This window comes from Protopterus annectens, chromosome 9.part0, assembly GCF_019279795.1.
Source record: "Protopterus annectens isolate FY-2018-M chromosome 9.part0, PAN1.0, whole genome shotgun sequence".
Classification (NCBI taxonomy): domain Eukaryota; kingdom Metazoa; phylum Chordata; order Ceratodontiformes; family Protopteridae; genus Protopterus; species Protopterus annectens.
This window is the reverse complement of record NC_056743.1, coordinates 1,120,395,827-1,120,421,692: the sequence shown is the minus strand read 5'-3', so window position 1 is coordinate 1,120,421,692 and position 25,866 is coordinate 1,120,395,827. Positions and strand designations below refer to the sequence as shown.

At 40.4% G+C, this 25,866-nt stretch overlaps 1 protein-coding gene across 2 annotated transcripts in view; it reads left to right on the top strand.

Annotated features, from left to right (window-relative positions):
* Nucleotides 1-25,866, top strand: part of PDE1B (phosphodiesterase 1B) — a 1,856,783-nt gene that overhangs the window by 1,478,681 nt on the left and 352,236 nt on the right. For both annotated transcript variants that reach the window (XM_044083973.1, XM_044083974.1), the window contains exon 9: nucleotides 23,773-23,874. In XM_044083973.1, the coding sequence (XP_043939908.1) occupies nucleotides 23,773-23,874 (102 nt within the window). The remainder of the gene's footprint in view (nucleotides 1-23,772; nucleotides 23,875-25,866) is intronic.

Below are 25,866 nucleotides of genomic sequence, written 5' to 3'. Positions count from 1 at the left end.
TGTTAGTAAATGGGGGGATAGTAACTAGTATCATCCAATAGCATACCAAAATATCTGTGTTAGTAAATGGGAGGATAGTAACTAGTATCATCCAACAACATACCAAAACATCTGTATTAGTAAATGGGAGGATAGTAACTAGTATCATCCAATAGCATACCAAACCATCTGTATTAGTAAATGGGAGGATAGTAACTAGTATCATCCAATAGCATACCAAAACATCTGTGTTAGCAAATGGGAGGATAGTAACTAGTATCATCCAATAGCATACCAAAACATCTGTGTTGGTAAATGGGAGGATAGTAACTAGTATCATCCAATAGCATATCAAAACATATGTGTTAGCAAATGGGAGGATAGTAACTAGTATCATCCAATAGCATACCAAAACATCTGTGTTAGTAAATGGGAGGATAGTAGCTAGTATCATCCAACACACCAAAACATCTGCATTAGTAAATGGGAAGATAGTAACTAGTATCATCCAATAGCATACCAAAACATCTGTTAGTAAAAGGGAGGATAGTAACTAGTATCATCCAACAACATACCAAAACATCTGTATTAGTAAATGGGAGGATAGCAACAAGTATCATCCAATAGCATACCACAACATCTGTGTTAGTAAATGGAAGGATAGTAACTAGTATCATCCAATAGCATATCAAAATATCTGTGTTAGTAAATGGGAGGATAGTAGCTAGTGTCATCCAACAACATACCAAAACATCTGCATTAGTAAATGGGAAGATAGTAACTAGTATCATCCAATAGCATACCAAAACATCTGTGTTAGTAAATGAGAGGATAGTAACTAGTATCATCCAATAGCATACCAAAACATCTGTGTTAGTAAAAGGGAGGATAGTAACTAGTATCATCCAACAACATACCAAAACATCTGTATTAGTAAATGGGAGGATAGTAACAAGTATCATCCAATAGCATACCAAAACATCTGTGTTAGTAAATGGAAGGATAGTAACTAGTATCATCCAATAGCATATCAAAATATCTGTGTTAGTAAATGGGAGGATAGTAACTAGTATCGTCCAATATTATACCAAAACATCTGTGTTAGTAAATGGGAAGATAGTAACTAGTACCATCCAATAGCATACCAAAACATCCGTGTTAGTAAATGGGAGGATAGTAACTAGTATCATCCAATAGCATATCAAAACATCTGTGTTAGTAAATGGGAGGATGGTAACTAGTATCATCCAACAACATACCAAAACATCTGTATTAGTAAATGGGAGGATAGTAACTAGTATCATCCACTAGCATACCAAACCATCTGTGTTAGTAAATGGGAGGATAGTAACTAGTATCATCCAATAGCATACCAAAACATCTGTGTTAGTAAATGGGAGGCTAGTAACTAGTATCATCCAATAGCATACCAAAACATCTGTGTTAGCATATGGGAGGATAGTAACTAGTATCATCCAATAGCATACCAAAACATCTGTGTTGGTAAATGGGAGGATAGTAACTAGTATCATCCAATAGCATATCAAAACATCTGTGTTAGCAAATGGGAGGATAGTAACTAGTATCATCCAACAACATACCAAAACATCTGTATTAGTAAATGGGAGGATAGTAACTAGTATCATCCAACAACATACCAAAACATCTGTATTAGTAAATGGGAGGATAGTAACTAGTATCATCCAATAGCATACCAAAACATCTGTGTTAGTAAATGGGAGGATAGTAACTAGTATCATCCAATAGCATACCAAAACATCTGTGTTAGTAAATGGGAGGATAGTAACTAGTATCATCCAATAGCATACCAAAACATCTGTGTTAGTAAATGGGAGGATAGTAACTAGTATCATCCAACAACATACCAAAACATCTGTATTAGTAAATGGGAGGATAGCAACAAGTATCATCCAATAGCATACCAAAACATCTGTGTTAGTAAATGGAAGGATAGTAACTAGTATCATCCAATAGCATATCAAAATATCTGTGTTAGTAAATGGGAGGATAGTAGCTAGTATCATCCAACAACATACCAAAACATCTGTATTAGTAAATGGGAGGATAGTAACAAGTATCATCCAATAGCATACCAAAACATCTGTGTTAGTAAATGGAAGGATAGTAACTAGTATCATCCAATAGCATATCAAAATATCTGTGTTAGTAAATGGGAGGATAGTAACTAGTATCGTCCAATATCATACCAAAACATCTGTGTTAGTAAATGGGAGGATAGTAACTAGTATCATCCAATAGCATACCAAAACATCTGTGTTAGTAAATGGGAGGATAGTAACTAGTATCATCCAATAGCATACCAAAACTTCTGTGTTAGTAAATGGGAGGATAGTAACTAGTATCATCCAATAGCATACCAAAGTATCTGTGTTAGTAAATGGAAGGATAGTAACTTGTAGAGCTAGAATACTGGGTGCAAAAGCATTAATAAACCTTTTAACAGTAACAAAGAAGCATTACTGTAGACTTGCTAGTATTGGTAGATAATTCTGCTATTGCAGAACCATTTCCAAATGGAGGTGAAATCATTTTGTAGTGCTGAAGTAGGACTTAGAAGGAAAGGTAAATACTGCCATCTGCATACATGGTAATCACATGGCAATTTTTAAGTATGAGAAGCCCCATGGAAGATTGTTTATATAGCATGAGGAAGGTAGTGGGCATAGCAGATAGCCAAGCACAGATTTAGGCCAGTAACCGCAGACGATCTGGTAGACAAATCATTTCTAAACCTACTGTAACATCTTGAGCTACAGTGATTTAGTTTATTTAGAAGAAAGTTATGGTTAACAATTTCAAAAGCCCCTTTTAAATCCAGAAAAGAAGGTCCCATTAAAAGGCCATTCTTAGTGCTGGAGTACATGCACACTTCTAAAATAAATATACTGTAATTATTCATTGCTTCACTTCTGTATGTTGATCGTATTCTAACAACACATTTTAAGATAACTGACACCCTTATGATTTCCTTCCCAGCATCCTGACCAGCTATTTAATTACATCTCTCTGTTCTTCCTATTCTTCAGTTTGAACACTTCCTTTTCAGAATCACATTTATATTGCTTTTCAGTTCCATATGTATTATTTAATGCCATCATAACATTACTATAAATTATTTTCAAGTGTTATGTTTAGTTCTATATTATTATGGTCCCCATTACTGAGCTTACATTTTTTCTTTCATTTTGTGTATTATGTATATTTCCTCTGTATGTACATAATTTGCTTTGCACAAATAGGCATAGCTCTTTCTATTTTGTGGCATATCTTTATGGGGCTTTTTCCTAGGCTTCTGTTTAAAAGGGGTTTTGCCAAGGTGACCATTTTGATACAGGACCTAAACTGGGATATTTGAGGGCAGCCCTGGGAAGCCATGTCTGCAATCCCATTCTCCCAGTCCCCATGGGAGTGGAGATAGGGCCGCCATGTCATCTTGCACCAGGGCTAGCAGGTTGGCCTCCCATCCTTCACCCGGCACTGTGGGGATGTCGCTGTGTGAACGACACCACCCAGGAGGCAAGAGGCCACATGCCAGAATGCTCAAAGCGATACACATTCGTCAATGCCTGGCACCATGGGGGAGAGAGACTGAGGTGTGCTGCAAAAAGCGCAGAGATGCAAGGCAAAGGGGAGAATCGGTGTCACAGAAGTCTTAATGAGGGACTGTCTGAGGCTTCACAGCCCAGCAGAGTTCCATGTGGCTGGAAAGATCCTCTGAGAAGATCCAAGAGCATGTGCGATACTGCATGATTTGGCAGCAGTCAGGAGATATGTAACCCTGGAAAAGAGTTCTCTCTCCTGGGTAGAAGTGGCAGTCCAGATGAGGTCTGTCCCAATGGAAGTCTTGAAGGTCTTGAAGTGAGAGAGAGGTGGGAAGTGACTGGGACAGGCCAGCTCCCATCTGGTTGAGGGGGTAAGGACCATGCCCCTTCTGGGAAGGAAGTCTGGAAGGGGGAGAGATGCAGATACTGGCAGGCCTGGTCGAACTCCTGCCTGGGTGAGGGGGGAGTCAGGCAGAGCTCCCCACAATCAAAGTCCTTAAGAGAGTGCTGGGGCAGACAGCAGCAGGGCCTGGAGAGCTCCTGCTTGGGTGAATGGGGACAGGCACAGCCCGCCCATGAAGGAAGTCATTAATGGAGCGACTGGCAGACAGTGGCGGGGTCAGACAGAGCTCCCCATGATGGAAGTCCTTGAGGAAGCACCAGGGCAGATGGCAGAGGGGCCTCTGACAGCTCCTGCCAGGGGGGAAGGCATCCAATCTTACCCCATACCCGATGGCATCCCTGAAAAATTGCAAAGTCCCCAGAGCTGCTCAGGATGGGAAAGCAAGGGGACTGGCTGCCCCAGGAAGCCAGGTCACCATTCAGACTGAGTGGTCTAAACTGGGACATTTCTGTTTCCCAAAGACAATGTTTGGTATTCCAGGACATAGACTTCCAAACTGGGATTGTCCTAGAAAAACTGTGACAGTTGGTCACCTTGGGTTTTGCACCCAGGTAGACGAGTCCTGGTCAACAAATGAAAATGAATAAATAATGAATGAATAAATATTTAAGAGGTTAAAATGAAAATTGCTGGCTTGGTATTATATTTTGGATAAAAGCAATGGTGTTAAAGAGATCAAAGGTCATATCATTGTTACCACTCAAGTAGTTACATGTAAATGAGTTTTGAAATATTTTTGCTAATACACAGAGATTTGTAATTGGTCTATTGTCAGTAGCAGACTTGCAAAGAAGGACCTTGGGGAGAGGTATGATTACAGTATGCTTAAAAGTGGGAGATATTATCCCTGTAGTAAATTGAAAATTGAATATGCGTGCTGATGGCCTAAGAAGAAAGGTTTCCATTTTGTAAGAGTTTTTGCATTGAGGTAATGGAAGTGGAGATTAAATCTACAGTCAAGTATAAGTACAAGAATCAATCAGAAAATGTTAAAAAAGATTGGGAAGAGAGAATGAAAGAACGAAAACATACAAAGGAACAATGGGAGGACAGCTGTATGGTTCCCAAGTATGCAACTAAATCCAGAAGATTTAGGATTTTTATGTGCAAGGGTTTGCAGAGGTATTTTTATACTCCAGACATATATTAGATCATTTTTCCTCAAGTAGATAGCAAATCCTGGAGCTGTGATGGGAAAGAGAGAGGTGGTTAGGATCATATTTTTGGGGCAATGTAATGGGTTGGTATATTTTTAAAATTCTCTACAGAGTACTTTGCCAGAAAAATGAAGAAGCAAATGGTTGTAACTAAATAAATTATGTACTCAATGAAGTGATATAGACCCTAAAATGAATCTAAAAAACATCTATATGTGCTTAACAAATGCAGTAAACTATCTCCCATTGCCTTTAATTTTAAAGGCAAGAAATGGAGAGACAGTCATTCAAACCTGGCCACTGGCCAGCATTTAAATGAATTTGCCATGTTAATTCTTTCTTTTCTAACAAAAGTACCCAGGGGCCACCCCTTTCTTCATGGTAAAGGACATCCAAAATAAAAAATTTAAACAAATGTCCCATTTTTTCCATACAATGTTAAACAAGGGCATTTGTTTAGTCTTATGTCCCTCAAGTGTTCATATATTCTGTTTTTAAATTTTCTTTCAGTCTTTCCTATGTAAAAAATTGACAGAGGGAACAGACTGCACAATACATCACCCTTTCAGTGAAGCAATAGCCGCTGCTGTTCAATTGCACTCTAATTTTGTTCACCATAAATTTATTACCCTCCAACACAAAACAATAGGTGCAAACCCCACGTTTCTTCATCATCCCTTGCTGTGAGACACCTCCATTTGATTCTAAAATAATTTTTAAATTATTACCCTTTTTTAAAAACAATATTGGATTTGCTACCAACACATTCCCATACATTTTTATCACTTGCAAGAATAACCCTATTTTTAAAAAGAATGTCAGAGATGTCTCTACTGTTATTATTAAATGCAGTAATAAAGGAACACAAAATGATGGGTAACTGCTGGGCCACTATCAACGGTTTCCCTATCTTGAATGTACTCACCAGGTGCCTGTGTTACTTGTTCATGACAGACCTGTTGACTGCTAAGCAGGGAGTTAAAAAAAACTTTCTCCCTTTTATTTGCCACTTCGATCATACCCTCATTGATCAAACCTAGAGGGTAGCCCCTTTTAAGAAACATACCCTTCAAGCAATCACATTCATCCAAGAAACTGTCAAACAGGCTTACCATGTGAGCAGCCCTTACAAACTGTCCCTTTACTACTGCTTTTTTCTGCTTGAAGGGGTGTGCACTTTCATAGTGTAAGAAGCTATTGGAATAGGTTTCCTTTCTATAAGTCTGTGTCACAAAGACCGTATCCTTTGTGATCCATATATCCAAATAGGCTAGTTCCTTAGAATTAATGTTGTGGGTAAAACTGATAAAAGTGGTCATCTGGTTAATATATTCCAGAAAAACATCAATCTCACTCATTGGGCCATTCCAAAAAATAAAAATGCCGGCCAAAAAAATGAGTATCTAGCTTGCAATGTTTAAATAAAGGGTACATTGTAAAAATGTCTTCTCCCACTGCAATATTATGATATTAGCATAGAGTCCTACCCATGCTGACCCCATGGCAATACCTTCCACCTGTAGGAAAAATTATTTTTCAAACAAAATGAAATTATTAGTGAGAACCATTTCCAACAATATCTCATATGTGTTAACCTGGGTCTGGGAGAGCCCCTTCTCTACCAGAAATTCACAGGACCACTCAATACCCACTACATATGGTATGATGGTGTATAAGTCTTTTACATCTATTATAATAAAAAAAACGTCCTTATCGTATTCTAAAGCATTCCACATTTTCAAAAAATCTTACGAGCCTTTACACAGAAGGTGTTTATGTTGATCAAAGTTTTTAAGTTTTATGTCAAGTTATTTCGCCAGGGGGTGTGTAATCAAACCCCTTGCATCCACAATGGGATGCATAGGGGGTTGCACTATATCTTTATGAATTTTAGGCAACCCAAACATAACAGGGGTCCTAGGATGTGCTGAATTCAAAAAAATTATATTCATCAATTGAAATACTTTTATCAATAAATAGGTCTTGTAAAACCTCTCTAACTTTTCTATACGCCTTATTTAACTCATAGAGGTTTTTACATAAACTCTACCAAAAAGGAGTTTTTTCATACCCTTATTATAATCAGCCACATTCATTATAACAATGCCACCCCCTTTGTCTGGTTTCATTATTCGATTTTCCTTTTTGATACTCAATAATCTTAATCTCTTGATCTCATCCGCTTTTAAATTATTAATTTTCCTGTTAGGTTTACACTACGAATGTCCAAATCACAGACTCTCTCAAAAAGTTGTAAAGAAGGGTGGATGGGGGGATTAAAAGTACTAGAAAATCTTAAAGAATCCATAGTTGACTCTAAGTCTTTAAATAAATAGTTAAAATTGAGTTTTCTCACAAACAGTTTCAGATCTAACAATGCCCCCCCCCCCCAATTCATACACTTCTCTGGAACAAACGTGAAACCTCGAGCAAACAGATCACAGTCATGTATATCAAATGACACATTTGAATAACTGAAAACTTTAAAGTCCCCTTCTGTGTCCAAAACAACAGTTACAGCAGATGAAACCATTAAATCACAAACTCCAGAGTGCGGGGTCATATCCATCAACTGCGCCCCCTGTAGGTGCCTCTCATGCTGCTCCTCTGATTGTTCACCCCCCCCCCCCGACCCCTGCTCTGGTACTTGGGGGCATAGAAATTGTTCTCTCTGGATTTTCAAAAAAAAAAGATTCAGCTAGACCAGTCTCATCCCCTTGCTGTTGTTGGTCTCCCCAACCTGTAGACCTAGATGGTTCAGGGTAGACAAAGTTCCATCCATATTCTATCCTGTCTCTTTCAGTTTTTTTTAATTTACTGTTTTTAATATTATTCATCTGTTGTTCAACACTCTTAAACATGCAAAAGTATTCAAAACTGCTGGCTGAATGCAGGGGGTTAGTAGTCAACAACAGATCAAGTTATATCGCTTCCTGGCTAAGACTTTGAATAATTTTATCATTGTGCTTTATTACAAGTTCTATATACTCAAAGCCATGCCAATCAAACATATTCAAAAGTTCTTTATGTAGACAAGAGTTACTAACCAAGCCTGTAGGAAAATGCCAAAGATGGAGTCCTTGTGGTACTATTTTAACTTTAAACATTTGTTAAAATAAAGATTATCAAGTTGCAGTTTTTTTTTTTTAAGAATTGAATGATCAAATGTTTCTAAATTATCATTGTAAGTAGTTTCACTTACTCTCCTCTCCGCTGAGAAGCTTAAGTTTGAAGTTAGCCATGCGTTCATAGGTTCATAGGTGTGTACTAGGCTAATGGCCCTGGGGCCTTTACAAGCCTAGCTATTAGATTACCCTGGCATCGTGCCACCCAACCTTAGTTCCCAGGGTCTCTGTCAAGTAGAGCCACTGGAGTGATCCCTGGGTTGAATTTTCTGTTTCCCATTCATTCATCGAGATTTCCCTTGAAAAGGGTCAGCGAGGTGCTCTGCTTGACATGTATGGGAAGTCTGTTCCATAGCATGGGCAGTTTCTGGGTTATGAAACTGTCCCTCCAGTACATTCTGTTGATTGTGGTAATGAGTTGAGGCCTCCGGAGCATGTGGTGTGGAGGGATTGGGCTTTCTTTAGATGTAGCATTCTAACAGAGCTGGGTCAGACATGGCTTTGTAAGTCAAGCAGAGACCGCCTCTAAGTAGGCGATATGAGACAGAGAATAGTTGTATTTTTCTGAGTCTGTCCATATAGGACAAGTATTTAAGGCCTAGGATCCTCGTTGTGAGATACTTTTGTGGCCTCTCCAGTTGTTGCAGTTGTCTAGTGAGGTACATGCCAAATGGGGCATTGTACTCAATCATTGGCCTAATGAGGAAAGAGTAGAGGGAGACAATGACCTCTTTCTTCCTGGATGCAAAACCCTTAGTAATGAGATGTGCCACATACCAGGACTTTCTGACCACAGTGGCAATGTGGTGATCAAAAGAGAGGTTGCTTTCAACCTGTGTTCCCAGATCTCTTATAATGCCTTCTGTGTTCAGTGGACTAGCATCGATATGGTAATTCATAGAAACCAAGTTTTTCCCAAAGGGGACGACGACACATTTTTTTGCATTGAGCTTAAGGCCATGGTTCTGACACCAGTCATTGGTCTCAGTCAGGCCTTTCTGCATGATGTCAACATCACTTGGGGAATTAATAATAGCTTCTAGCTTGCAATCATCTGTGAACTGTGCCAGCCAGAGTCCCTTTGTGTTTGCCTGGGCTTCAGAGAAGTAGATACCAAACAGGAGAGGACCCAGGACCAAATCATGTGGGAATCCACTCGTGACTAGTCGGTAGTCTGACTTGGAGTCAGCTACTTTCACACTGTGGCTTCTATCTGTGAGCCAGTTTGCAACCCACCTAGTGATATAGGGGTTGATGCCTAGCTTAGTGAGTTTTTCTTTGATTCCTCAGTGGGAAATGGTATCAAAGGCCTAGGCCAGATCAAGGTAGGCTGTATGAAACACCTTGCCTTCATCCACAGCTCTGGTTACTGACTCAAAGAAGTTGACCAAGTTGAGCAGGCATGATCTACCTTTCACAAAACCAAACTGTGTGTGATCCAGAGTTTGGAGATTCCCTATATCCTTGTTTATTAGGTCCATGATGATGCTTTGCATATCAGACTCATCAGACTAATGGGGCGATAGTTCCTAGGGTCTGTAGTCATTCCTCCTTTGTGGAGAGGGATGACTGTAGCAGTGCACCATTCGGTAGGGACAAAGCCTGAGGTAAGGATGTGATTGAACAGGGCACACAAATGAATTGCCAGTTCTCTCTGTAGTTTATGTAGAACACAGCCAGGAATGTTGTCAGGTCCCATAGAAGCTGTATTCTTGGCCTTGGACAGTGCTGTTTTAACCTGTGCAGCAGTAATACTGGATACCTGGCAATCTACTGGTATTGTGATTGGTCCTTTGTGGGGGGGGGGGGTAAAGTTGGCACTGAATCTGTCGGCCAGTATATTGACAATATCTCGGTATAGGAGGTACCATTGTACAGTAGCTCAGAGCAAATATGGGTATTGCCATGGAGATTCTTTACATAACTATAGAAGGCCTTGTGGTTGTCTTTACTATCTGCTGCAGTTCTGTTTTCATAGCTAGCTTTAGAGGATTTGATGAGGGATTGCAACTTTTTGTTGAGGCTGATAAGGGAGTTTTTCCATTCTTGGGACTTCACCTTATTCCGCATCATTTTCCTCCTTCTGTTGTAGAGTTTGTTTATGGCAGGGGACCACCAGATTGGCTTCCTTTTTTTGGAGGAGAGCGTCTTGGTTCTATTGGGTATGGCAAGATCCATGCATTTGTCTATGTCTTCGTACAGTACATTGGTGTATGATTCAGTGGTCATGCAACTATTCTCCATTTGTATGGGCACCATGAAGTTAGCCACCTCTGTTTTTAGAAGCCCAAAGTTAGCTTTGGAGAAGTTTTTCATGGTGGTTACCTTTGCGGAGGGGGTGGGTGGGAGGGATATGGATTTCCAAGGTAATTAGTTTGTGGTCGTATCTATCCAAGGAGGAGTTGACTATTGGTATAGAGCAACAGTCGCCCATGTTAGTAATGACCAGGTCAAGGATGTTGCTACCTCTAGTAGGGGTAAGAACAAGCTGGTTCAGGGCATTGAAATTAATGAATTCCAGGAAACATTGGGCAAGTGTATTGGTACATGAGTAGTTTTTCCAGTTAATGGAGGGGTAGTTGAAGTTGTCCAGTATGAGAGTGTTAGGTTGGAACCTAATATTCTCCAGGGTGGTTAGGAATGTGGAGTGAGAGTCTTGGGACATGGTTCGGGACCTATAGCAGGCTACGACCTGAATCGCTGTCTTACCCAATGTTAGCTGCATCTGAAGTATCTTTGATGCGTTATGTTGAGCAACCTATCTGGAGGTGTGTGCATCCTTTATGAATATGGAAACACCACCGCCTTTGGAGCTTTGGTCCAAGTTCTGGTGTCAAAAGGTGTGGAATGACTTATAGCCTGGTAGTGCTGGGGTGCTTTCTGCTGCCTTGAACCAGGTCTCTGTTACAGCACAAATGTCGATGTTCTCCATTTTAAAGAGTACCTCGAGTGAGTGCATTTTGAGATTTAGACTTCTAGCGTTGAGCAGCATGACCCTCAGATTGCATTTGTTTGTAGCTGTTATGGTAGTAATTTGGTATTTGGAACACCATTGAGCTGAGGAGCTTTAGATGTATGCCTGGAGTGCACCATCTGTTGATTTCCTGAAGCTTCTAAATTTTCTGGATCATTAAGAATATTGTTTAAAGTTGCTCCCTGGTTATTACACTCTCTTGAGTTGTTTCCATGTGCATTCATGTTTCCACAAAGCAAACCACCGCTACCTTCCACTTCATTGTTGTGGCTTGTTTCTCTGTTAGAACCAGACATCTAAACCACTTCCCTGTTCACTGTCGTCACTTCCTTTTGATACGTGGGAGTGTACTGTCTCTCAATGCATTCCAAACGTTGGGACAAATCTTGCATAAGTAAAGTCAAGTCACTAATAGATTTTCCTAAATCTTGGGAAAACAATTCTTGTGAACTGCCCACATCAGTGCCAGATGCCATACTCCACATACACTAAAAATCCAACAGAAACACAAATTGCAAGAAAACACGAAATCTGGCAGGCACACATGGACCACAAAGCAGTTGCAAATGAATCCAAGGCACAAGGAGAAGCTGTAGTCACTTTGTATTTGCAGGAAAACAATGAAATAAGCGCTTTCATCATCAACTATTGGAGACTTCATCAGACAAAGTACCAACACTAAAAGCGGTTATTTTAAAAGCAGAAGTCAGAATACGCCCACCTTCCTAACCAATCAAATCAAAAATGTGAAATGACATCCCAACAGGATCAATTATTGCACTTAAAGGAAACTGCATTTCATAAACAAATCCAAAAATGTATCAATATAAATACATGAAATTATTAAATGTTTATAAATAGACTAAAAATTTGATGGAACATTCTATGTCACACTATATAAAACCATATGAAACACATATCAAATGAATCTAAAAAACATCTATACGTGCTTAACAAATGCAGTAAACTATCTCCCATTGCCTTTAATTTTAAAAGGCAAGAAATGGAGAGATGGTCATTCAAACCTGGCCACTGGCCGGTATTTAAATGAATTTGCCATGTTAATTCTTTCTTTTCTAACAAAAGTGCCCAGGGGCCACCCCTTTCATCATGGTCAAGGGCATCCAAAATAAAAAAATTTAAACAAATGTCACGTTTTTCCGTACAATGTTTAGCAAGGGCATTTGTGGGTTTGTTTGGTCTCATGTCCCAATAGCGTTCATATATTCTGTTTTTAAATTTTCTTTTAGTCTTTCCTATGTAAAAACATTCACAGAGGGAACACACTGCACAATACACCACCCTTTCAGTGAAGCAATAGACCCTCCTGTTCAATTGCACTCTAATTTTGTTCACCATAAATTTATTACCCTCCAACACAAAACAACAATAGGTGCAAGCCCCACGTTTCTTCATCATCCCTTGCTGTGGGATGCCTCCATTTGATTCTAAAATCGTTTTTAAATTATTACCTTTTTTAAAAACAATACTGGGTTTGCTACCAACACATTCCCATACATTTTTATCACTTGTAAGAATAACCCTATTTTTAAAAAGAATGTCAGAGATGTCTCTACTGTTATTATTAAATGCAGTAATAAAGGAACACACAATGACAGGTAACTGTTGGGCCACTATCAATGGTTTCCCTATCTTGAATGTCGTTACTTGTTCATGACAAACCTATTGACTGCTACGCAGGGGGGTAAAAAATCTTTCTCCCTTTTATTTACCACCTTGATCATTACCTCATTGATCAAACTTGAAGGGTAGCCCCTTTTAAGAAATGTAGCCTTCAAGCAATCACATTCATCCAAGAAACTGTCAAACAGGCTCGCCATGTGAGCAGCCCTTACGAACTGTCCTGTTACTACTGCTTTTTTCTGCTTAAAGGGGTGTGCACTTTCATAGCGTAAGAAGCTATTGGAATAAGTTTCCTTTCTATAAATCTGCACCATAAAGATCTTATTGACCGTATCCTTTGTGAGCCATACATCCAAATAGGCTATTTCCTTATTATTAATGTTGTGGATAGAACTGAGAAAAGTGGTCGTATGGTTAATATATTCAAAAAAAGCATCAGTCTCACTCCTTGGGCCATTCCAAAAATAAAAATGTCAGCCAAAAAATGAGTACATAGCTTGCAATGTTTAAACAAAGGGGAACATTATAAAAATTTCTTCTCCCACTGCAACATTACGATATTGGCATAGTCCTCCACACGCTGACCCCATGGCAACACCTTCCACCTGTAAGAACAATTCTTTTTCAAACAAAATAAAATTATTAGTGAGAAACATTTCCAAGAATATCTGATATGTGTTAACCTGGGTCTGGGGGAGCCCCTTCTCTACCAGAAATTCACAGGACCACCCAATACCCACTACATGTGGTATGACGATGTATAAATCTTGTACATCTATTGTAATAAAAAAAAACTTCCTCATCATATTCTAAAGCATTCAGCATTTTCAAAAAATCCCACGAGTCTTTACACAGAAGGTGTGTTACATTTTCTGTGAGATTATTCAGTGTCCACCAGTCTCTGTATAAATAAAAATGTGTCATGTCTGCCTTAAATTTTGTACTTCCTTCTTTCCTTCTGCCATCTGTCCCACTTTTCTTACCTTGCCTTCCTCCTTTATACTGATTCCTTTGCCTGCCCTTGTATTATTATGTTTACCCCATTATATCTGGACTCTCCCTCTTGTTTTCCAGTATGAATATTTCCAGTATGAATATTCTGTCCCCACAGCTGAATCTGTTTATTCTTAAATCATTCTGGTAGCTCTCCCCCGCAATCTCTAAAGCTGTCGCACGCAAACCAGACATGGCTGACTACAGTTAATTTCTGGTTCAACTACAATACAATAAAGCATTAGAAAACTAAGTTTTCTACTGAACCTCAAACTTGAAATCCTTCATCTGCAAAGAACATTGGGAAAATGTTCCATTGAAAGTGTTCAGCTGAAAACAGGGAGTTTCCACTGTAAACATGAGCATATTCATTCCCCGCCTATGAGGTTTGACTACTGTGCAGTGAGTTGTCCTAGTCTTGGCACTAAGTCCTTCCTCTTATTCTGTTTTCTTGATTTGATTAAACAAAGTTTATAACGACTGCCTCTTCTAACCATAAACATAGCCCCAACCATAAGTGTAACTGAACCCCTAACAGTTTACGTTTGTGGCAAGATGTAGCTCTGAGCTTAGGGTTTACTTAAAGAATGAGGTCTAAATTTACTTAGGGGTACATTATTTTGCATACTATACTGCCTGACCCAAATGTAGCCTCCAGAGTCATAAGATTAGAGTTAGGCTTAATTACAAAGGCCGAAGTTAAGACGCAGATAAAATATCATAGGATCTATGACACTTCTTTAACTCATCAGATCTCACATCACACAAACTCAGTCACAACAAGTTTTAAATGACAGCTTAAGTCCACACATTCTCATTGTTTATATACTTCAGGGCATCATGTTGTGAGCTGCTGTGACAAGAAATGGACATGTGGAATATCCTACCAAAATGAGTGGTTGAGACCATAATAGGTGAAGCATTAAAAAAAAAACTTGGGAGTTATTAATTTAACTTAATTTAATTTACTCTCCTTACTTTCTTATTGTCATTGAAAGCATACCTCTCAGCTCTTCCTGATTTTGTAGGACATTCTTGATTTTGAATCATATTTTTGCCCTGTCCCTCATAAACATTTTGGTTTTCTGGTAAATAACTTAAGATTTGTTTTCATTTTCTAGTAAATAAGTGAGGATTGCAGTCAGTCAGGCAGAAATGACACGCATTACAAGTTCACTCCTCTTAATTTAAAAAAAAAATGCATATTGATTTAAAACCTACTGCTGTATTAAATGTTAAGTCAGTAAGATTAATATTTAAAGATTGACTTTAGGCCTTTGTTCCTCCATTATTTTTGGCTTCGTCCAGAATTCTTGAGTAACGAAGTTGAGAGACATGACTCCAAGATTGCTGCACCACTGAGAAAGGGCACTTGCCAACAGTCAATGTAACCACCTGTTTGACTCTTTCTCTGTGGTGCATTGACCTTGGACCACACCAAGCTTGCTGTCAAACAAGCATTATCATTTTGCTTCATTTTGAAATGAGCATTGAAGTTTGAGCAAATGGCAGCTCCAGATGTCATGCATGAGGGATTGCACTGTCTCCACTAACACTCTTGTCATTCCAGTTATCATAAGTTTTTTAAATGTCTCAGATGTTATCATCTGTACCTCATCTTCTAATAAGGCATTCCACTTGTCTAACACTCTCCCATTGAATAAGAGCATCATAATATCCAGGAGAACTGCTCTACCATAATGTGGTAGGCATGATTCACGCTAGTTTTCCTGTCCTTCTTTCAACATAATCCTGTCATACTTCCCTGGTATTGCCTTAAGTGCCCACATCATAACTACCCCTCTTCTCTTAACAAGTGGGAGGAGGGCTAGTTTATTCTCTCTGTTGCTGTCCCCATTCTGGTTGCCTTTCTTTGTACTTACCGCAGTAGTATGACCTCTTTCTCCCTTTATGTTCTCCTGAAATTAATATAGTATTCCATCAGTGGCCACACTGCGGCCTGATAAAGGAGCATCATTTCTTCCTGTTCTTACAATTTACACACTAGCATTTCACATTCCCCTGCTGCTGCTCATTCGTGGTGAGCCTGATTGCTTATCCATTTAATAATAATAATAATAATAATAATAATAATAATAATAATAATAATAATAATCCCAAGGATTTTCCTGTTATTCTGAGATCTTGACTTGATTGACCCCCACCAGTGCATAATGTATCACATATTAACTCTCTCCCAGCTTATTGTCAGCAGTAAAGAAGTTAAGTATTTTTTTAGCTATTTGAGATCAGAAATGAACACATTAAGCAGAGGAAAGCCTAGCTCTGTTCCCAGTATGACACTGCTTGGCATCTCTTTCTTCGCTGAGAGCTTAGTCTCTTCTTCCACCCTTTGCATCCTACTCCTCACCCATGTCTAGGCCTACTTGCACAGTTAGACGCCTACCATTATTATAGTCAATTCACACACACACACACACACACACACACACACACACACACACACACACACACACACACACACACACACACACACATTGGGCAATTTAGAGAATTGTCAAATTTACCTTCAACACTGCTGTTGGACACGGAAGGAAAGAGAGTACTGAGCAAAAACCCGCACTGACATACAGAGGGCAGGTAGTTGTGATAAACAGTGTTAGAAAAATATCGATCTTTTTTATTACATATGTGCAAGGCAGGCAAAATACTAGAAAAGGATCTTTAAAAAGCCAGCAAAATGCATGCGGTAATTCAAGCAGATAGATTCCAAAATAAAAGCAAGTTGTTATATTGACTCTTGAAAAGTATATACAAGGAACATTGTGATCAGATATTTTTCATTTTGATCAGTGCGTATTGAGGAAACTGGGATGAGCATCCATGATTGCAAACTCAGTTTAAGTGACCAATTACAAACAGCAGATAACAGTACTCATTCAGTAAACAATTGATTGACAAGCCAGAATGCTCAGTTTTGGTCCTGATGTCAGGATAAACAAATACACACAAAAGACTTTGACACACTATACAGTCAGCAAGACTGAGCGTCACTTTTTTCCATCCATCCACAACACCTTTTTTCCCATTTTTACACATGGGTTGGGGGTGTCAATACAACAGTGACAAACATCTAGAGACAACATTTATACCACCAGGTGGCTAGCCCTGCCATGGTAGTTCTTCCACACCACACACACACACACACACACACACACACACACACCTATGGAAAGTTTAGAGTGTCCAGTCCACCTACTGCACATCTTTGGAATGTGGAAGGAAACCGGGGCACCCATAGGAAACCCACATGAACACAGGGAGGACACACAGAAGCCACCCCAGCCAGAAATCGAGCCAAAGACTATCTTTCTATGAGGTGACAACTCTATCCGCTGTGCCAGTTGTGAAATGTAAAAAAAAATCAAGTATTATTGTTGTAGACATTACATTAACAACAAGTTGAGCTATGTTTTCACAGACTTAAATAGATTTCTTAAAATGTATAGTAGCTGCTTACTCTATAATGACATAAATGCAGTCAGTTTTGGCGAATTAAGAAGTGGGAGTGTAAATAAGGTTGATCTAGCACTGATGGAGTGAGCTACCATTTTTCAATGTATTAGAAATGCCTAACAAAAGTGTTGGCTGCTCCTTCTGCTGAAAGTTTATTGTTTCAATCAGTCAAGCAAACAGGGGGGAAGAGCTGATGTCCGTTTATGGTTCCTTAGAATATGAGACTTAATATCAAATGTGTTTTTGTTGGACACTTGTTTATTAGGTTGAAAAACATGCTTTGTATGTTTTAATAACTGTAAGAAAAACAGTTACTAAAAATTCTTAAGTTTTCTGTTTCCTACCAGCCAAAGGTATACATATAATAATCCTGTCCAGCACATGCATTTATTGTAACTGAGTCAATATCCTTAAAGCTGTGAGGGTACTTGGCTGTACCTCATGCCATACAACATACCTAGGATCTTGATTAGTCCCCATTAAGTGCAAATCCTTACACAAATTGTTGTTTATTTCTAATGAATTCATAATAAAAAGCAGATTCAAAGAGAGATAATAATCATGAAGAAAAATGAAGGGGTTGGCACATTACCTTACTCTGTTGGCAAGACAAACACAAATCATATCCCAAGTAATGTAATGAATGTTATCCAGCTCACAAAAAGGGCATAACTCCATCACATAGCCCCTAGTTAAATACTGTGAATGGTTTTATCCAGTTTTTAAACCTATTTTATGCTATGGACAGGGAAAGTCTTAATGTACAATTATAGGTTCATAGGTTCATACTAGGCTATCTGCCCTAGGGCATTTACAAGCCTAGCCAGAGTGTGTTTGGCTTTCGCCACCCATTTTAAAATTAATTTTTCTATGCCCTTTTTTGAGGCTAGTATACTGTGCATCTGTCTAACAGTGACACAGAAGTGATACCCGGAGTAAATCTACGATCTCCCATCCACTCATCAAGATTCCTCTTGAAGAGAGTCATTGAGGGACTCTGCCTAACCTGGACTGGGATTTTATTCCAGAGTGAAGGGAGCCTCTGGGTTATGAATCTGTCCCTCCAGCATGTCCTATTTATTTCAGTGCTGAGGTTCAAGTCTCTCAAGCGTAGCTCGATGGGATTTGGATTTTTTGAGGTGCAGCATGTCCATTAATTCCGGGTTGGATATGGCTTTATACATCAGGCACAGATCGCCTCTGAGCAGGCGGTATGCCACTGAGTAGAGCTGGAGTTTCTTTAACCGGGCAGCATATGGCATCTGTTTGAGCCCTTTGATCCCCTTGGTGAGGTACTTTTGGGGTCTTTCCAGTTGCTGCAGGTGTCTGGTAAGGTATATCCCAAAAGGGGCATTGTACTCAATTATTGGCCTGATGAGGGATGAGTAAAGAGGCACGATGACCTCCCCTGATCTAGATGTGAATCCCTTCATGATTAGGTGGGCTATATAAAATGATTTTCTAACCACTTTGGCCACGTGGTTGTCGAATGAGAGATTGCTATCAACTTGGTCCCTAATTACTTCTTCCGTACTTAATGGATTACCATCTATGTGGTAATTTGTGGGCACTTTGTTTTTGCCAAAGGGGATGACTATACACTTTTTGGCATTTAGCTTGAGGCCATGGCTCTGGCACCAGTTGTCTGTTTCTATGAGGCCCTTTTGTAGGATGCTTGTGTCGGCTGGAGAGTCAATTATGGCGCCCAGTTTGCAGTCATCTGCAAACCTGGTCAGCCACAGTCCTTCCGTGTTGGCCTGTACCTCCGAGAAATATATACCGAACAAGAGAGGTCTTAGGACTGAGCCTTGTGGGATGCCACTTGTAACTGGTTTGGAGTCTGACATGGCTCCAGCAATTCTAACCATGTGGGTTCTGTCCTTGAGCCAGTTTGCAACCCATCTAGTGACATAGGAGTTTATGTTTAAGCTGGTGAGCTTATCTATAATGCCCGAGTGGGGTATTGTATCGAAGGCTTTTGTGAGGTCCAGGTAGACTGTGTGGACCACCTTCCCCTCGTCAATGGCCTTGGTGACTGTTTCAAAGAAATCGACCAGGTTTAAGAGGCAGGATCTGCCCTTAACAAAGCCGAACTGGGTAGGATCCAGTGTCTGTAGGTCCCCAATATCTTTATTTATGAGGTCCATGATGATCCTTTCCATAACTTTGCAGACCAAGCTAGTCAGGCTTATGGGGCGATAGTTTCCAGGATCCGTTGAGGCACCACCTTTGTGGAGAGGGACCACTGTTGCTGTACGTCACTCTTTGGGTAGATATCCTGTAGTAAGTCTGAGATTGAACAGTAGTGTTATGTTTGGGTTTACTTCTTCTTGGAGTTCATGTAGGACGCAGCCCGGGACACCATCTTGTCCCATTGATGCTGTGTTTTTTGCTTTGGAGAGGGCGGCTCTTACCTGAGCATCTGAGATGTCAGGGGGGGGGCAGCACTCTGCTGGGATAGATATTTGCTCTTTGGGGGGGGGGGGGGGGTTGCGCTGAACCTGTCAGCTAGGATGTTGGCAATGTCTGTGGGTTTGGTGTATTTTTTGTCATTTTGGACTAATTCTGAGCATATCTGGGAATTCCCACCCAGGTTTCTAACATAACTAAAGAAAGCCTTGTGATTATCCTTAGTGTCCTGTGCAATTTTTCTCTCGAAGCTGGCCTTAGACGATTTTATGAGTGCCCGTAGTTTTTTGCTAATACTGATCAGAGATGCCTTCCCTTTTGGGATTTTGCTCTATCATGTAGTAGCTTCCTCCTTCTATTGTATAGTTTGTTTATGGCTGGGGTCCACCAGACAGGACGCCTGCCTTTGGAGGAATGGGTCTTGGTTTTGTTTGGGATTGCATGATGCATGCATTCCTGAAGGTGTTCATAGAATGCTTATAAAGGATTCTGCGGTCTGGGCCAGATTTTCCACAGGCCCGGGTCTTTGAAGGATTCCACCTCAGTTTTGAGGAGTGTGAAATTTACTTTAGAGAAGTTTTTCACTGTGGTTTTCTGGGCAGGGGCTGGGGTCGGATGTAAATATCTAGTGAGATTAGTTTATGGTCTGATCTTACCAGTGAGGGATACACTTCTGGTCTGGAGCATAGAGTCCCCATGTTGGTGATGATCAGGTCCAGTATGTTTTCCCCTCTTGTGGGAATGGTAACAAGCTGTTCCATAGCATTTGAGTTTATAAATTCTAGGAACCTTTGGGCTAGGGTGTTGGAGCTAGAGTAATGCTCCCAGTCTATGTTTGGGTAGTTGAAGTCGCCCAATATAATGGTGTTTGGAGAGACCTTCATATTTTCCAGTGTTCTCAGGAAGGCCAAGTGGGGTTCCTGGGTTTGGGAGGGTGGTCTGTAGCAGGCTATAAACTGGAAGGCAGTTTTACCCACTGTTAGTTGCACATGGATAGTCTCTGATGCTTCGTGTTGTGCCACCAACCTGGAGGTATGGGTATCTTTGACTAATATTGATACTCCTCCTTTTGTGGTTCGGTCCAAGTTTTGGGGCCAAAACATGGTATGAGGTATAACCTGGTAGTGCTGGGGTGCTCTCGGGAGCCTTGAACCAGGTTTCTGTTACTGCACAGATATCGATGTTCTCCATGCTAAGGAGAGTTTCGAAAAGGCATTTTGAGGTTTAGACTTCTAGCATTGAGTAGCATTACTCTTAGTTTCTTATCCCTTGTGATACCTATGGAGGTGGGTTTGTCTTTTGAGCCTTGCCTAAAAAAGGCACTATGGGGGTGGCAAGAGCCTTTGCCAATATCCGATAGCCCAGGGGTGACAGGTGCAAGCCGTCCCTAGTGAAGCATCATAGCTTGTCGAGCATGTCATCCCAGGTTGACAGGCATTGGATCCCCTTTGAATGACACCAATACTTAAGCCAATTGTTGAAATTGATCATCTTGTCTTCATATTGTGGCATCATTCTTGGTGAGGGTAAGATGCTACTCAAGGTCAGGGTCATACTGGCCTGGGTTACATGCTCAGAGAGCTCCTCTATGTCTCTTTTCATGTAGTCCAGGGAGATACATCTCAGGTCATTCACACCAGCATGGACAATGACTGAGTCATATTTGTACTTGCCTTTGAGTGACCTGAGTGCTTGTGTTATGTGGCGGATCCTAGGACCCGACAGGCAGCTCACCATGACCTTCTCCTTGTTCAGCCTGCGTCAGTGTGCCTGACGATAGAGTCACCTATTACAAGTGTATCAGGTGTTTTGTTTAGCCTTAACGGCTGTGACTGCTTGGCACACTGGCTTTGTGAGCTATGTGTTGCACGTGTTTTGTTTTGGGGTAGCGGTTTCTTGGATGTCTGCTTTGGAGGTCTCTGTTGCTTAGGCAGATTTTTATTTAGAGCCTCCGAGTATGTTTTTGTGTGTTTATGTGTTTGGTTTGCAGTCGTGGTAGGTCTATGTGAGACTGGAATTGTAGTGAGTGTGGTTTCCTTCTCCTCCTGACTGGTTACGCCAGTACTGAGTTGAGAGAGATTAGCCTCCAGTTTGGCTATATGGTTGCATCTCTCACATGTGTTGGAATTTGTTGGGAGGAGGAGAGGGTTGTCTGTGTACATGAGGCAGTTGTAACATTGCCTCAAGATTCCCAGATTCACCAGCCGGACCAGAGAGGAGATTGACAACTGACCTTTGGGCATGCCAGAATAGTATTGGGAATTCCTTTATAATTGAAAAAAGGGCCAATGGGGAACAAGGTACTCAAGGGGAATTAATTTTTTAGTGCTGACTTATATAATTGCTTTAGTGAGCAAGTGCCAGGCTTTAGAGTAGGAATAGGGTGTTTATTATGAGAACTAGATCAGTTCTAACGGAAAAAGTGAAGAGCAGACTTTGTGGAGCCAAGAATGGTTTAAACCCAATTAAGCGATGTTGCCCGATGCTGCGCTATGCGCAAAATCACACAAAGCTGAGCTAAAGCGGGTTTTATACAGGGGGGACTTGAAAGAGCTAGAAATTGGCCCAAAACGGCCAATAGACTACCAGATTCTTGTGCTGGGAACACTCCTCCAGGGATAGATAGGCTGCTCTAAGCTCCCCACTGCCACTGGTGAACAAAGAAGCCTCCCTTTATCCTAGAAAGGAAATGGGCAACACAGGAACTTTCCAAAAGTCCAGAATACAGCAAAGCCTGTATTTGGACTACTCTAGGTCAGGAAAGACGGGAAACAAGGATAATTTTTTTTTCTTTGCAACAAACAGCAGGAAAATGCAATAAATATGTAACACAGGCTAGCACACTTGAGTGTGTAGCCTCAACAGGTAAATGCAACAAACAGGGCAAACTTTAAAAGTGCAGGTGCAAAAACAACTTTAAACAGTTTAAAACAGTTCAAGAAGCAGAAATATTTGCAGTTTAGCTAGATAGGACAGTCGCCCAAGTAGTAGCAGCAAAAAAAAAACACTTATCAGGTTAGCAGTCGCTCTTTTAGCCTCTCTGCTGCTAGCACCACTCTGCAGGACCACGAGGAGCTTGGCTGAGTAGTAACAAGCAAAACCGCCAAAGTGGGTTTTATACAGGGGGACTTGAAAGAGCTAGAAATTGGCCCAAAACAGCCAATAGACTACCAGATTCTTGTGCTGGGAACACTCCTCCAGGGATAAATAGGCTGCTCTAAGCTCCCCACTGCCACTGGTGAACAAAGAAGCCTCCCTTTATCCAAGAAAGGAAATGGGCAACACAGGAACTTTCCAAAAGTTCAGAATACAGCAAAGCCTGTATTTGGACTACTCTAGGTCAGGAAAGACTGGAAACAAGGATAATTTTTTTTTCTTTTTTTGCAGAAAACAGCAGGAAAATGCAATAAATATGTAACTTAAATGTAAATTATAATGTTCCAAATAATATCAGTGGACAAGTGTAGGTTTTACAACAGTTTCAAGAGGACACATAATGCATAAACTACAAGGGAAACATTTTATTGCCTATATGAAATAGACAAGGGAGGATAAAGAACTATTCAAAGTGAACAGCAATGCCAGCATGCCTGCATCACTGACAACCTGAGAGCTTTAGAAAGTATGCTTAGATACTGAGGAAAGTGTGATGAGTATTCGTAGTAGGCCATTTGAATAAAACTGTTCACAGACATTAATAAAGCTTATGGCTTGTTTGTGAAAAAAGTCTATAAAGAAGATGACCAAAAAGGGTGAGATGAGTATGGTGCTTCACTATAATCTGGGACTCACTTGGACAGATTAATAGTACAAGTGGATCATTTTATGCTGTCATTATCTATGTATTTAGAGCCACTTGCTATGTACCACAGATAAAGTTAAATTAAGGTTTCACTTAAGGTGAGTGTTCATACTCACTTAGCTGATAAATCAGATGAGAGACTTGCTATTATTTCTACAAAGTGAAATGACAAAAGAGGCACAGGAAATATAACGACTATTGTTTATTTGTCTTTCTCCTTGACAGAGAGCTTCGTTCTCTAGTTATTGAAATGGTTCTTGCTACTGACATGTCCTGCCATGTGCAGCAAGTTAAGTCCATGAAGACAGCACTTCAGTCACTGGAAGGGTGAGTGCTTTTATTCCAGCAAAATTCTCAAGTCATGTGAAAATGGTGTTAATGTTTGTTAAAAAAATATAATTTCTTAATTTATCTTTCCCTTATGGTATAATAAAGCTTAAAGATATAGTCATTCCTCTGACATAATGCTTGCTTTATTATAAATGTGGATACAAAAGCCTCAGCCTCTAAACTGAATCACCATCAAGTGTAGTATGTGGCGTAAAGGTGTCAGGATTACAATACCTTGAAAACTGACATTCATTTCTGCAGTTTGGTGCATTTAAATAACATTTTTATAAGGTACTAATGTACAAATGATTAACCATCACTCATTGTAACTGTGCTGTTTGTATGAGGTCCCACGGCCATTGCAGCATACCATTTAGGTCACGTATTTCAGGAGACACAGAGGGAGAGAGAGAGCAAGACAGTGTTGTGTCTTTATTATCAGTGTTAAGCCAGATTCATTCAAACTGAGCATAGAACTCTGTTTTGTCTTCCCTGCTGTTTACAGTTTTCACAAATAGGGCTCAAGGTGCAGCCAAGGTTTGGAGAGTATCAGGTTTATCCAGATTACGTATGCAAGGGGATGTATCTTTGTTGTCTGCAAAACACATAGTACAAGCATCAACTGACTGTGGTCTCCAGTGATTTACTGTTGTGATAAAAATCAGCATATTCAAAGTAGCCGGATGGTGCAGAGGAGATGAAGCTCTTACTGTGAACCCAGATGACCCATGTTTGATTAGCATCATGGTTGCAGGAGGGAACAGAGGGGCAGGATGGGACTGAGTGGCTGATGTCAGCTCTCCCATCCTGGGAGAGGGAAGCAGCCTCAAGGCTCAGTGTACCATGCAGCACACAGGCCTGGCTATTTCCGTGATGCATGAGAGGTGAGGTTCTCACTCAGGAGGCTGCACATACACAGATGTGAGCACTCACCTCCAGAGGGCAGCAATCATGTTGCTGTTATGGCTGCCATGACAGAACAGCAGTTTGGGCACACCCCCGGTATGCAGGGTAAGGTTGAGCACAAGGGAGGCTAAGAAAGGTCCAGCAGACCCAGTGAACAAGAAAACTAGCTGGAGACAGCTGATGGTCAGCTGAAGGAAAGGGGCAAAATATCAGCACATCCAAATTAGAGGACATGGTCTTTCCTTGAAAAGAAAATGCTCTGCAGATGACGTGGCTCTAGCTTGCAGCTTGGATGACACCTAGAGGTAGCACCAGGTGTTGCACCTGAGCAGTACAGGCCTAACAAACATATGTTGTACTTGTGCAAACACACTTGCTGGGCAAAGTCGGCATGAGGTCCAGGCTTCTAGTAGCAGGCAGTATACAGAGGAGCTCAAAAGAGTTGCCACAAGGATGAGTAGGTCACTCTAAGACCTGGAAGCTTGTCCACTCATTCAGACTCCCTCGGAGAGGGTGGGTGCATTTCTTCTGGGGCATGTCTGCATTTATTTACAATTGCCTCATGACTAGCTCAGTAAAATAATGACTTAGAACTCCTACATGTCCTGACATCAATAAACAAGTCCAACTATTACTTCACTGCTAACTATAGAATCCCTATCATATCTCCCATAACCTGCAATAGCTTCTTAAACAGATCAAAGTTCATAACTATTGAATTTATCCTGGAATGTTCCAACTGTCCATCCATAAACTAGCAAAATATACCACAAGCAACAAATATGTGCAGAGGTTCCTGGACATTATTAATGTTGATTCTTTAAACCAGACAGTACCCTCCACTACTACGGGCCTAATATCCTCAATATGGTTCTTGCTCATAGTTGCCACATCATTTCTCAAATCCCAACGTGGTGCTGTCCATTTTTCTATACAGACCCCTTCTAAGAGGCTGTCCAGTCTTACTGTCTGGAATTTCTCCAGGACTAATCTTTTCATTCTCACTGATGACCTACTGACATTTAAAAGCTCTCCTTTCTTTGGGAATCCATTAGTAAATGTGGCCATGAATATTATTGATTC